The following is a 14121-nucleotide window of genomic DNA, read 5'->3' on the forward strand; positions in this document are numbered from 1 at the left end:
ATGCCGTACTGGCCATGCTCCTGGTTGTGGTTGGGCGCCTGGCTGTTGGCCTCCTGGTTGTCCTGGTCGTTGTCGTGCTGGTCGTTGTCGTGCTGGTCGTTGTCGTGCTGGTCGTTCCAGCGCCATGGCTTGTCGACCTGGTTGACACCTCATTCACAGTGGATTCACCTACGGTCTCGATGTTGGTCATTGACGCGCTCCCCTCTATTTCCATTGGCGTATTGATCACAGATGAGCTTGTGATATCACTCAATGCGCTCGACATGGAGCTTTGCTCGCTGGTCGCCGCCGCAGCGGCGCTTTGCTGTCGTTGTTGTTTGGCCATCTTCTTCCGACATATCTTGCACTCAACTCCTCTGTCGGTACAGAGGTGTTTGGTCTGCGATGAATGAGCATCTCGAGCATTCTTGGTCAAGAACCCCTGGCCACCGTTGTTGCTACATTCACCATGCTGACAATTATGTCTAGCAATGGAGGGAGGTGACGCAGTGACTGACGCTAGTTGCGCACTCGGCTTTGTCATTTATCACAACTAACTAACTATTTACAACTGAGTATGTTATAATATGATCACTTGGGTGGTCTGGAGCTTCATGATGTTTGAACGGCCGCCAGACCAACCCAGGTGATTTAAAAACTTAATAAAAAATGCGGATTCCTCTTCCATATGGTAGATCCGCCGCTGTTTAGATTAAGTTTTTATTTACGTTACTTCGCACAAATGGTCGATCGATCTGCATGACTTGTCTCGGTTTTGTAAGTTGGTGAACGCGGATAATTTGTAGTGTTCATGCTCCACCAGAGGAAGATCTCCAAGTATGAGCTGGACGTCATCATGTCACTCATTAGACAACACCACAGGGAGTTTGTACGTGCTCACAGGGACAGTATTGGGACACCCATCAACTTTCATCTATCTTATCACTGGGAGTTAATCATACCACTACATGGAAGCCCAAGGATGTACCAAGCAGAGGACTATGGTAGGCATTATCACGTTTCATCCACTGTGGAGTTCTTTAACACACTGACTAATCAATGACATTTAAACATAACTTACACACAGAGAGCAAGAATGGAGAGTTGAGAGATTCAAAGAACAACGCCTCCAACAATCAAAGTCAAGAGAGAGTGATTAGGAAGGAGGTGGTCAAAGATAAAGATCACATCAAGACTTATCCTTTGGATGAACGCATTAAAGACGTACGTATGGATGTCTGAGACATGAAGAGTATGACCACGACCAATTCCAATTGATTGACTAACTCCAAACTGTCACCAGTATATCACTGAACAGCCACTCAAGGTAGGAATCAAGTTGAGCAACTCAAAGAGGATCATTGTGAATGATGAACAACAATACTGTAGTCTCTCCAACCCATCTGAATGCTACAGAGTCGGTGATGCCATCACTGTCATTGGTGTTCCAGGCCTAAGGTCTGGCAGGGCTACAAGAGGACACCTGAACAGAGATGAATTATGGTTCGCCTATGTTTTGGCAATCTACGACAAGACAGTTCATTTACAATGGTTCGAGGGAAGCAATGACAATCATTTCAGCCTTGAACAATGCAGCATTCTCGAGCACCAGAAGATCAATGATACAGCTACCAAGGTCATCATTGATGACAACAAATATCTTTTGTTCCCTTATTGACAATATCAATCAACAGACATGGCCATGTCAATTTTTCAATAAACTTGCAAGAATGAGTTTGTCTCAATCAATCATCTATTTTTATTCCACTCAATCAGATATACTATTTGAAGTAATAATAAGAAGACCATCGTCAATATCCTCATCAAAGGGTCCATTGATGACCTGGTGATAGGCTCAATGTAGTCTTATTAAGACTACAATTCAGAGTCTACAGTTCGCGAATGTACTACACAGCTACAGACATACGCATGTACATCACGATGTTCACCTTAAGACTATCGTACAGAGTCTACAGTTCGCGAGCTGTACTACACAGCTACAGACACACTCATGTACATCACGATGTTCGCTCAATCAACTGCATCAATATGTTAATAACCCAGAAGACTCTATTCATCACACACTCACACACAATGTGTTGCTGTCGATACATTGGCGCGCCATAATTTAAACTCATCCATCTACAGTAATAACTTCAACCATTGTCATACTCAATTACTCTCTGTCAATCACTCTCAATGCATTCAAACTTTAATTCATTCAAACATTCTTTCAATTTGATCAAATATAAATATTAATATTCATTCATCCTTCAACAAATATAATACCATCATTATGACAATGAGTAGTACAATATATATTCCAAATACCAATAACCCATATATGCTAGGAAATCCAATACCATTCTCTACACCTCAATCTCAATCTCAATCAATCCTCAGTTCCAATTTCCAATCACACCAATACCATCCACCATCACTGGATCAATCCAATCGATACCCTTATCCTACGCCAACCAACAATGATCACAATAACCAAAATGAAGAAGAAGAAGAAGATAATCTAATTGATTCAAGCCAACAACCTAACCATCTAATGAGCTTTAACGTTAATGACGTTAATGACAACTCCTCATCCAGCAACTCTAGTTCACACAACAACGAAGAATATAGCAATGACAACTTTGGCTCCAGCAATGGATCCCTCACCAGCGGATCACAACCACCTCTAATTGGATCGGCACACACTACATCTGCATCACAACAAACATCAGTAACTCAGACTCAAACATCAGTAACTCATACTCAAACATCACCAACTTTATTCACAGAGGAACAGATGTCCCAGTTTCTTTGTGTCCAATTTAGTCGTCAACAACGTAAGTTTGTAAAAGTAAGATGTGATTCTGTCAATCATTGTTAACCATCAGTTCCAGACGAGATTACAAAAAAAGCCAAGGAATCAATGAAGACGACCTGTGATCAAACGTTGACAAATCGAGAAGTTAAGAATATCATTAATGAACAGACAGGTATACCTCTGGAGCGCGTAAAGATATACATGGTGGACCTTGTAAGTGTAATAAAACAGAAACTGGATTGATTGATCAGTATGTAACTAACAAGTCTCGTCCTTCAAAGATCCAGAAGTCTCTAAAGACGAGGAGAAACAACTTGTTAAAGGCCCTCAGAAATGTGTATGCCAAACTGGCACAAGAAGTATGTATATAATAATATTCCCTTTAAACAATATTCTTACTAAAACCACTTGATAGGATCAACAACGCCTACTCAACGAACTGCAATCAATGGGCTCATTCTCTGTTCACGATCTAAAGGATAGACTCGGTGACTACACAAAGAATTTCTTGAACTCTGTCATCAAAAGGAAGATCTCCGAGTTTGAGATGTATTATTTGTTGTACCAAATCCAATTCACCAAGAACAGAAGATCTCATCAACCTCGTCCAGTATCTGAACCGACAATGAATGTACAAGTGGCAGATGGACGACAAATGCGATTTGTCTTAATAGATAGATAATAACAAGGTAGTAATGATCAAAGAATTAAATAATAATGTTTAGAACTATAGATATATGATTCTTTAATAAGAGTAAACTATAAGTTTAATTATTATTTTAATAAAGAAAAATATTTAAATTTGAATTTTGGCGCCTTTTAGAGCTGTTATTAGATGTGTTAATCACAATTGCCATTAACATCTCTGATGTTAATGACCAGGAGTGTGAATCAATCAATTTGTCATCGAGTTGATAACCATTGGCATTAACACTTTTAGTGGATATATCTTATAATTTATCTTTGAATATATCTCCATATTATTTATTAGATAAATCTGACCTTCACATATCTAGTGATTAATCACCTGTAGGTACCTGGATTTATCCACGATAATATCCATCCAAGTGCGACTGTAGTGTAGTGCCTTGGTAAACGTTCGATGTTAGAGTTGACGTCGACACAATACATGTATTGATATGATGCTATGGTACCAGCGGAAACATCCAGATGGTCCGTTCGGTTGTTACTGTTGTGGTCAACGTACTGCTAATTACAATAGTCTTTGTCTGTGTAATGAATGAATCTAGACATCGTTGAGACCCTGTACAGTGTCCACTGTTACTCTAGTCGATGTGGACGGAGTTGTGTTGATGAAGACTTGAGTGGTATCTTGGTGATCGAGGATATCAAAGTAACGTTCTTCTGCTCGTTTGGGATTGTTTGTGATTGATCGAGTTTGTTAGTTCGTGGTTAAACTGTTATCAGCATGTCAAGTCTTCATCAACATGTTGTTCGAGCCAATCAAACTATCAACAGAGCTACTTACCACCATTCATTGCACCCTTTTATGACTCGTATCATGTGTTAACAGAATATTATTCCAGGTAGTCTCTTAGAGCTTGGAGTTGTCGTGCTTGTTGTGGTAGCCACCTCTGGTCGTGGTCGCCGACCACTGTCGGTGATATCACAGATATCATTCAGCCGTTGGAATTTTGTCGACAATGTTGTTGATCTTTCTTCCTCCTTCACTGTTATCTGTTGCTGTTGTTTGTTGTTTGTTGTTTGTTGTTTGTTGTTGTTGTTGTTGTACTGTGCGTGTATTGTACATCACTGCATTTATATGTAACAGAGATATATCGGTGTATTGGTCATTGTTGTTGGAGAAACAGGATCAACTGCTCTGTATTCGGTGTATGCACGTCCGACATGTGGTACGCTACGATGTCCAACATCATTGAAATGTCTTTGAGTCAATGATTGGGACGGAGTGAGTGAATGATTGATTGAGTCCAAGGCATATATGCTATTGAATGAATACATATGTGAGATTGAAAGAGATAGTATTTGTTGATTGTACGAGAACTTGTGACAAATGTTTATTTTAGTTTGGTTGTTGGGAATAAAAGGCAGGTGGTGGCATCAATGTTAACATCAAGGAGCTTGACACTTTTGATTGCTCCAAACGTGATGATTTGGTACTCTTTCAAGCTCTTGTACGTATGAGTCTCTCCAGTAGCTCGATCATAGTATAGTACCAATATGATGGCTGTACCATCCAACTTGTTCTTGTGGATACCCATTATCTTTGCCACCCATGTGACCTCAGCACCCTTGGCGTTTAAGCCCAGGACATGAACGTAGCTGTTCAACTATAAGAGAGAGAATGATGTTTTGGTTAATGAGATTGTGCTGCTGCTGCTGATGCAATAAGAAATACAACTACAATACCTTGAATATCTCGCCATCGTCCTTGATGTAAGTGTGCGACTTGCTCCAATCTTTGACCACAAGCTCTTTGTTATCGATAAAGTGTTTCTTGATAAAGTTGACGCCATCATCTCCCAAGGCTTGTTTGGACATAGGACCAAATGAGAACAATGAGGCATGGTTGGCTGTCTTTGGCTTCTTCAGTGACCTGGGATGGCAAACAGGTTCCAAATTCATTTCCATTGTGGTAACTGTGAACTCAATCTTGCCAATACGATCCAGGTTATGGTTGTTTGTTTGGAATAGCTTGATGTTGCGTACTCCTTTGTTCTTTGACTCTATAGACAGGTGGTGGGAAAGATCATTAGTAGGTGCGTGGAGGACCGAGACAACTAAGTGTTCAAAGCATGCCAGTCAATGATCTATAGTGACTTACCAAATAGTTGAGAACAAAAGCACAAGGGACAGCCGTTGTGGATAATATAACTTCGCCAATGAAATCCAAGGTGGAAGTTGATCATCCTCTTGAAGCCTTTGCCTTTGCCTTTGTGAGACGCAGAACCCTCTGGTCCATAGATCTTGACAAACAAACTGTGGTGATTGGCCATATGACGTTCCATTGTGCTGAGGTCCACCAAAGTAATCACAGGTTGGCAAAGTATAAAATAATAGCTACAGTGTGTATGTGTTTGTGGTTAGTATGATTGATCGAATGAATGAATGGTTGATTGATTGGACTACTCACTTGACATGGGCACGTAGACAATCATGAGCTTCCTTAGAGATGATTTTGTCAAATATGACAAGGGCATGCTTGGCCAATGAACGGACTTCTCTTCCACTGTACATCTTGATGTCTACATGATGTTTTTGAGTTAGTGGACTGTGGTCAACTCGTGTTATGTTTGTCCAAGTAAAGTACATACTCTTGAGTTTGAATGAGGCACCTTTGATTTGCGTTACCCGAGACTGAGCCTCCACGAGTTTGTCGTCATTGAGGTTGGCAACGATGAACTTGAAGTGGGTCTTCAACATACCGAGGTCCTCGTTGTGCAACAGGTCAATAGGTGAGTCCTCAAATATGTTGAATCCATTGAAAGATAATAGGAATGCTGAATACATGTATTGTAAAGAATTGTCAGTGTCCAGCGCTCATTAATGTTGCCCCTAGGGGCAACAGCTGTTGTGAGGTTTACATACATGGAATGTTCTTGAGGCCTGTATTCTCATCTATCTTGAGAGGTTCGTTTGTTGTCGCCCTTTGACTATATGCAGTCTTGTAGGCTGTCATGGCATCGAACAACGAACGTCCAGGAAAGTCACCTGATATAGTGTTGATCTCAGAGAGAGGAACCAGGCATCGGCGGCAAGGTAGTTTGGAGGTAAAGTGGCTGATACACATTACTTCATGGACTGCTGGTGTGTCTCCAATGAAGCGACCAACTCGGATCAGAAAGTTGGCATTGGCATTGATGTGCTTCCAATAGAGACTGATAGGTTTCGAGGACTGAGTGCATGTGTGATTGTGATGAATGTTCATGTATGTGTGAGTTAATAGCCTCTTGATTGGTTGCCAACGACTCTATGATGACATACATTGTTGATTATCCGAAGCTGCTCGAAGACTGTTGATAAAGCAATCTGAGCCGGTACCTCAGAAGGGCACAGGGAGATGAACATTGGAGAGCATCTGCCGGATTGTGTGTTGGCAATACTAATATATATCCCATTGCTAGATTGAGTATTGCCAGAGCGAAGTCCATCAAAGTAAAGATCGACAAATATATAATGGTTGGACGAGTCCACTGCACAAGCTTTCTTGAATCTGTCACCTGATATGAATGGGCCATATCCTTCTTGATTGTATGTTGAGTATGAAAGACTATGTATGTTTGATTGATTGATCGATTGTTTGATGAGTGATTGTTTGATTAATACATGTGCAAGCTTGCCAATTGCAGAAGTAACAGATACTCATATATAACATACTTTGGAACGAGATCCGATGATGCCAAGCTGTCCAGATATGCCTGGATGTAGGCCAAAGGGTCAACGGAGTGCCATTTGATTATCTTCTTCTCTGCTGGAGGGACTGCTGGAGGGACTGCTGGAGGGACTGCTGGAGGGACTGCTGGAGGGACTGCTGGAGTGACTGTTAGAGGGACTGCTGAAGGGACTGCTGGAGTGACTGCTGGAGTGACTGCTGAAGGGACTGCTGGAGTGACTGTTAGAGGGACTGCTGAAGTGACTGCTGAAGGGACTGCTGGAGGGACAGGTACTTGATATTCATGATTCCTGACAACCTAGGTATGTTATGTTAGAATTGGTTCCTAAATATCAATTGCCAAAGTATATATATAACATACCACTTCAGTTGGTTTGAGCACCTCTCTGTCCATTGATCTCAAATTAGGAAATTGGTCACGTATTGCAAATCCCATCTTATCGAGCTCCTTTAGTGTCCTGTCTATGCTTGCTATTGGAATTTCTTCCCTATAGCAATGAAGTATCAACCGTTTACCTGTTGAAAACAATTGACAACATGAATAAGTATTGTGTTAGTGATTGGCATGTCAACATTGATTGACCTGTCTCATACCATTTGCATTCTTTCTCACCTCTTCGTCATCAAGAGGATTGGTATCATCTACAGTATTCAATGAACGCAAGTATGGTGTGTTCAGAATACTGATGTCTGGAGCAGTAGACTTGACCGGTGTGATGGGGAGGTCGTTGTTGATGTAGTAGGTCTCATCATCAATCAAGCTGTTGGGTACTATTTGTCTGTGGTTGTCAAATGGCAAGGAGGTGAGTAAACATGAGCGGATAGAGGTGAAGGAATTAAGGGATGATTTATGTCCACATACCGTTTGTTTGGGTCTTTGTTATAAACAAGTTTGTCTCGCGCAGCCCTGTCAGTATTCGATAAACATTCAACAATGACCTTGGCCTCTGCCTCACTAAGGATACCACGTAGTAGACTGACCGTAATCGCCTCGTCTAAACAATTTTGAAAATTGTTAATATTTGTTAAGGATGAATGAATGAATGAATGAATGAATGAATGAATGAATGAATGAATGATTAACATACTCCAACCATTGCTGCACACTGGCCTGGCCCAATGGGTCTTTAAAGATCTGGCATTTCCCATCTTATGCCCACACCACAAACATTTCTTTTGGTGTTTGTCAAAATAATGTTCATGGAAAAGAAAGGGTGTGTTGAAAGTGAGTCTACACTCTAAACAAGTAAACATTTGTTATTGTTGTAAATCAAGTGAATGAATATAGATGTTAAACTTAGAGAGATATTAAAATGGTGAAGATGACTCTGAAAATGTCATTAGGTATTTATACAAATTAAATCTACGATGATTGTGTTAAAAATCGATCAATCGTTGGGGTTTCACAAATGAAACGACACCCCTTCCAATCCGTTAAAGGATGGTGTTGACAAGTTACCCCACTTTATTTCATTGTAACGGTAGGTAACTTTGTGACCTTTGGGTGGGGGTTAATAAGATTGGGTATCAATGTACTTTAAAACATGATTTAATGTTCGCCCTGTTTACTTTAAATGTTCATTTTTTGAACATCAATTGTATCCATTAATTGGTTACCAATTGACTTTATATATTGAATACGCAAAAAAATAAATGGAAATTCCTAATCAATGTGGTTCGTTCGAGTTCGCGAACGACACGGGCATTACTGTTGGATTAGGTCGTCCACGTATTGGTTCATTCAGATCGCTTGTCCAACTACATATTAAAACACATGGCTGCACATTGCTACGCTCTTGTCACTAATTGTACTCATTGTTCACATATTTATTTATGTTCATTCAATCTCCACTGCTTCCTCAATCAATCAATCAATCAATCAATCATACAATCAAAGTGGAAACGATTGGTGAATTGATTACAACAACTACGTTACCCATCACATTTATTGGATTACAAATATGTTTGACTTGTCATTGCACCAATGCCACCAATACGTATCCTCTTTACCGTTTCTGTACGATGGTGTCTTGTACTTGACGACTTGAGCTTCCAACTCATTGAGGGAAGTGTTATACTTGGCCTTGTCTTCGCTGGAGATCGTGATGCCAGAACGTCCCAGACCATATATCCTCTCTTGGATGTTGATGTACTCATTGTGCAATCTCTCAAGTACTCCATCTCTGCCGATGGGTGGCATTTCAAGTTGAAAGGTCTTCTTGCGTCGATGAGTCTTGAGCTCGACAACCTTTCCTCTGTAGAATCGCCCAGACTTTCCATTGTCATTGATGAAGACAAGTACATCGACGTCATTGATCGTACTTTCATTCTGTTGAGTGAAGGCATTGGCACTGCACACGTTCTCTTGTGTAGTTAACTGATATTCCTTTCCTTGTTCAAATTGCACATTATACGTCATTGTCTCGTTGTCCTGATCGTATGTGGAGGACTTGACTGTGGCAGGCCACCATGTTCCAGCGTCCACCTCAACTGACATCGCATAGACTTTCTCGCCATCTTTGTAATATTGAGTATTCATCAGTGTGTCTTCCTGCACCGGTGCCACGTTCTCCATCGGTGATACATCTTCCATCGTAACAACATGCGATTCATTGGTACCAGTATGTGTTTGCTCGCCGTCACTATTGTTCATACCACCACCGGAATCGATGTTGCACTCGTCCTGCACATTTGATTGATCATCATCCATCTCCACGTTGTCCTCATTTACCTCGTGTCCATCCTCGTCATCACTCGGTCCCTCTTGTGCAACTTGTCCATATGCATACGTGTCATCGTCCTCGTCCTCGCCCACCTCCTCCTCGTTGCCAATGTCGCATGTGTGAGCATGGTGGGAATTGACGGTGTTTGCGGTCATGCCATGTGTTGTTCTGTACTTGTCAAATACATTTGGATGTCTGACGTTCATAGTCTCTTTGTATGTGACGTTGCGAGTGTTTGTGCCATTAAGGAGATCCTTGTATTGGTTGGACTGATAGGACACATGTGTGATGATGTTGCCACGTTTGAGTTGTACTCGACACAACTCAGCCACGCCATAGATGGTGCCGTTTGTATTGCGATCCAAGACCAACTTATTGGCGTAGTGTCGTCCCTCTGGTGCCATGTTGATAAGGCGGTCAAGCGATCCAAACAGATAAATSGCCTCAGGTACATGATGGCATAGACAATGGACGTAGGATGTGATGATGCTTGGTCCATAGATCCCAATGGACAGCTTGGCGAATATGTATGCTTGGGAATACCATAGCTCCCTTTCAAAAAGGGGTAGTGATTGAGTRGCAACAGCAGGAGTGGCGGCGGGAGTAGCATCAGCAGGAGTAGCAGCAACARGAGTAGCAGTAACAGGAGTGGCGGCGACAGCGGGAGTAGCAGCAACAGGAGTGGCGGCAGCAGGAGTAGCGGCAACAGGAGTGGCAGCATGGGTGGTGGCGGCGGGAGTAGCAGCAGCGGCAACCTGAGTAGTAGCAGCAGCAGGAGTGGCATCAGCATGAGTGGCGGCGGCGGGAGTAGTGGCCGCGTTACGTATTGCTGGTGCTGTTCCAGGTTCAATCATTGTTGAGAAGAAATGGTGTAGCATGCGCCAAGTGTCAAGGGCACGCTCTTTGTACTCATCGTACTTGTTCTTCAGCTCCTCATTCTCTCCAGCCAACAGATCTTCAAGATTGAACATATCATTGCGACGAAGGGTGATATCAATGGCCACCTGGAACTTGACTCTTGTTGCTTCCCAACGGGCAACGAGCGATGAAGGTTTCGATGCACTGTGCTTGGTACTGATTACAGGTATCTTTGGACCAAGCCGAGCCATGACTCCCAACAGCCTCTCCTTCACTCGCTTACCAACTCTGTTTCCATCTACCTCAATCTTCAGCCATGTCTCAAGCCATTTGAAATGATTTTTGACATAGGTTCTGATGACAGCGACCAATACATGGAGAAGATCTGGTACCATATGACTTGTTGGGATACATGTGATCAATGGAGCATTGTTGTATCCACCGTTAGTCCTCGCTGGTCCCGTCGGCTTCTCAAGAGGGATTACTCTTGGCAGTACGCCGTCGGGTTGGATCGCAGGTACCAGGATTCGAGCCATGTCCACCTTCTTGATCATGCACCACACGCATCTAAAGTTGCTAACTGTCTTGTATACAGCGTAAAGACCAAGAAGCAAGCAAAGGCAAACCATGTCAACTACTAATATAACTATAGGTTTGTAGACTTTGTCTTTGTACTCCTAAATAAATAATTATTTGTTTGTTAGTCACTTTGTTTGTTTGTCACACTTCGTTTGTTGTGAAACACAATTTTACACACTTTAACATCCAGCGACAACAACTTCAATCAATCATTCAATCATTCGATCATCGCACACATAACAGTTAATAACTAATGAGAATATATATATATATAGAGATATAATATATATACTTACATAGGTCTTCAGATTGTTCAGTTCAGATAAATGATCATGGAACTTGCTCTGGCTGAACCAATTTGACATGTTTGAGTATGTCTCTTCACCATTGGCTACAAGGAATTGATACACATTGTACGGAGACTTCAAGGTGGAGGTCTTCTTAGAGTCATACACCAACTGCATTGTTCCACTCTCTTGCTTCTTGCTGCGCTCGACTGTGTCCTCCTTGAACATAATGGCTCCATCAATATCAGCCTTGACAATCACTATTGAAACGTATGTTGATCGGTGGGGTCAGTCACTTGTACTATATCATGTCTAGTAATGTAATACTTACCATCTTCATCTATTGGCTCCTCTGCCTCAATAGCATCCTCAAATAGCTGATGGATATCGTAGTATGCATAATGAGTAGGGACAGCACCGGCAGCATTGATGGTGTCGGTCTGAAGCATTGTCGCGTCAATCTTTGACTCGAGCTGCTTAGATATCTGCTTCATCCGATCGAGAGAGAAGTCTCCAGGGTTCAAGTTCCCAGCAAATAGGACGTACCTCCATTTGTTGTCGGTGATACCAAGGACAAAGCGCATCATCGCCAGCGCAACGATATCGACCTGGTCTGCTCTGAACGTTCCAGCGTCTCTGTTGGCTTCTACTTCGAGTTTATGCTCCTTCTTCATTGCGAACTCACAGCCAGGACACGGGCTTGGCACTAGCACACGCTTGTGATGTATGGCTTTCCAAACATGACGACTGAAGTCCTTCTTATGTATCTGTACATTACAGCCAGTGTTTGAGACCGAGCTTATTATACTACTCGGTTCGAATAAACGAGATATCAATATCCTTCGGTTCGGATAATTCCTTACTCGGTCGTGTAGTTGCTCAAAGATTGTAACCGAGCTCGGTTACCCGAATATCTCCTTTAACCGATATTCGACCGGATAACCGATTAACCGGTACTACACTGCTCATGAAAGTGTACTCTTTGTAAGACAACAATGTTATTTATTGATCTGATTCATCGAAAAGGCTTTTGTATTCCTCGATATCTCGTCTCCAATCAGTCTTGAGCTTCATGTATCCTGCCACTGATTGTTTCATCATCCTGTTCCTCTTTTTAGTCCAAAAGTCCTGTACACCAGAGAACAACGATTCCACTCCAGCTTCAGCAGCTGGGATGATGAATATCCTTTTGACAAGCTTGAACAGAGTSGGATACTGATATTGGTTCGTCTTCCACCAAGAGATGATCTGTGCCCCATCATGTTGGTCTTCATTAGGTATTAAAGCTCCATTCTCTAAGTACCTGTCAAGCTCTGATGTTGGACTAGTCTTAGTTGGTTCAATATCATGTTTCCATCCAGTACTGTACTTCTTTGTAGTCTCTGTTGAAGTTGTAGATGTCACCTTGGTCGATGTGGWTGTTGCCTGAGTTGAAGTAGCGAGTGGTGCGGGAAGAGAGAGGACATCATCTGCAGGGAGGATTTGAACTTGGAATTCGACTAGTCGTCTTCCCATCTTCTTCAAAGAGATCTTGGATGCTGCTGATCTCTTTCCGTTGGCATTCAGTTGGGCATCTTGGACATCAGCACTCTCCGATTGTACTTCAAAGATAATATCTGGATTGTTAATGTAACAATCGTCCATGGCTTGAAGGTATTCCAGATTGTGGAATGGGGACAACACCGTAGCTACAATATAGTAGGGATTGTCAAAAGTGAGTCTATAGTAATCTACGAGTGATTTCAATGAATCTTTCACTGCATCACTTAGTATATCGATAGCAGAACTAGATACACCTTCACTATTGTAAATGGAGTTAATCAATATGCTCTTGATGTAAATGTTGAATAGTTTTACATACAATGAGTAGTTCGAGAGCTTTGAGATGATGTCAATATAGACTGGAAGGACACATGGGAGTGTGACGTTCTTGGATGACTGAAGTAGTTGAGTTGGTCCTACAAAAATCCCCAAGAACTTTGTCAAAGCTTCAATGATATGCCATTGTGCTGGTTTGAGCTTCATTTGGGCGATTCCCTTGTCATTGGTGAACTTGCATGGTTCAAAGATTGTCCTGAACTCCAAGAACCTCTTCAACATGTTGTGAGTTGAGTTCCACCTAACCTCCATGTCTGAGAATAAAACATGATGTTTTAAATTCAAACGCTTGCATTCTCTGTAGAATAGGAGTATATTTAGTTTGATTGTCCATTTGCCACTGTCTATAAACTCTACTTACGCAATGAACTCCCTATGAATAGTTGTTGACTTCTTGGTCCTCTTGATTATCTTCCTCACTGCTTGGAGTAGACCGATCTTCTGGGTGTTGATCTCTATCAACTCAATAGTCTTGATTGCCTTCTGCGCACAGGTGTTGATCACGTGACAAGCACATCTGAAGAAAGTGTTTGAATCAAACAGATCACTTTTGGTGAAGCATTTGACATTGTCCGATGCGCTGTCTGATGTGATCCCAATAACACTATTGATGTCAACTTC

General features: G+C 41.9%; 8 protein-coding genes across 8 annotated transcripts; 3 read left to right on the forward strand and 5 right to left on the reverse strand.

Annotated features, from left to right (window-relative positions):
* Positions 1-14: 14 nt before the first annotated feature.
* SAMD00019534_125440 (hypothetical protein) lies at positions 15-392 on the forward strand (the record flags this gene model as incomplete). The annotated part of the gene is made up of 1 exon (XM_012892219.1): positions 15-392. The coding sequence occupies one exon, from the start codon at positions 15-17 to the stop codon at positions 390-392; it is 378 nt and encodes a 125-aa protein (XP_012747673.1).
* Positions 393-961: 569 nt separating this feature from the next.
* On the forward strand, positions 962-1657 carry SAMD00019534_125450 (hypothetical protein; the record flags this gene model as incomplete). The annotated part of the gene is made up of 3 exons (XM_012892220.1): positions 962-983; positions 1067-1203; positions 1283-1657. The coding sequence occupies 3 exons, from the start codon at positions 962-964 to the stop codon at positions 1655-1657; spliced, it is 534 nt and encodes a 177-aa protein (XP_012747674.1).
* An 879-nt stretch (positions 1658-2536) lies between these two features.
* SAMD00019534_125460 (hypothetical protein) lies at positions 2537-3482 on the forward strand (the record flags this gene model as incomplete). Its single annotated transcript, XM_012892221.1, has 5 exons — positions 2537-2713; positions 2772-2819; positions 2969-3013; positions 3082-3159; positions 3216-3482. The coding sequence occupies 5 exons, from the start codon at positions 2537-2539 to the stop codon at positions 3480-3482; spliced, it is 615 nt and encodes a 204-aa protein (XP_012747675.1).
* A 1357-nt stretch (positions 3483-4839) lies between these two features.
* Positions 4840-5778, reverse strand: SAMD00019534_125470 (hypothetical protein; the record flags this gene model as incomplete). The annotated part of the gene is made up of 3 exons (XM_012892222.1): positions 4840-5112; positions 5192-5508; positions 5607-5778. 3 exons carry the CDS (start codon positions 5776-5778, stop codon positions 4840-4842), a joined length of 762 nt encoding a protein of 253 aa, XP_012747676.1.
* Positions 5779-5911: 133 nt separating this feature from the next.
* Positions 5912-8324, reverse strand: SAMD00019534_125480 (hypothetical protein; the record flags this gene model as incomplete). The annotated part of the gene is made up of 9 exons (XM_012892223.1): positions 5912-6027; positions 6097-6282; positions 6371-6677; positions 6767-7052; positions 7160-7473; positions 7537-7691; positions 7770-7954; positions 8038-8170; positions 8264-8324. 9 exons carry the CDS (start codon positions 8322-8324, stop codon positions 5912-5914), a joined length of 1743 nt encoding a protein of 580 aa, XP_012747677.1.
* Positions 8325-9120: 796 nt separating this feature from the next.
* SAMD00019534_125490 (hypothetical protein) lies at positions 9121-10302 on the reverse strand (the record flags this gene model as incomplete). Its single annotated transcript, XM_012892224.1, has 1 exon — positions 9121-10302. The coding sequence occupies one exon, from the start codon at positions 10300-10302 to the stop codon at positions 9121-9123; it is 1182 nt and encodes a 393-aa protein (XP_012747678.1).
* Positions 10303-10717: 415 nt separating this feature from the next.
* On the reverse strand, positions 10718-12296 carry SAMD00019534_125500 (hypothetical protein; the record flags this gene model as incomplete). Its single annotated transcript, XM_012892225.1, has 4 exons — positions 10718-10733; positions 10817-11433; positions 11632-11882; positions 11954-12296. The coding sequence occupies 4 exons, from the start codon at positions 12294-12296 to the stop codon at positions 10718-10720; spliced, it is 1227 nt and encodes a 408-aa protein (XP_012747679.1).
* A 950-nt stretch (positions 12297-13246) lies between these two features.
* On the reverse strand, positions 13247-14117 carry SAMD00019534_125520 (hypothetical protein; the record flags this gene model as incomplete). The annotated part of the gene is made up of 3 exons (XM_012892226.1): positions 13247-13310; positions 13484-13798; positions 13862-14117. Coding segments are annotated over 3 exons (635 nt in total), but the record flags the coding sequence as incomplete, so codon positions are not given.
* Between the last annotated feature and the right edge of the window lie 4 nt (positions 14118-14121).

Source organism: Acytostelium subglobosum (assembly GCF_000787575.1).
Source record: "Acytostelium subglobosum LB1 DNA, scaffold: scaffold48, whole genome shotgun sequence".
Classification (NCBI taxonomy): Eukaryota; Evosea; class Eumycetozoa; order Acytosteliales; family Acytosteliaceae; genus Acytostelium; species Acytostelium subglobosum.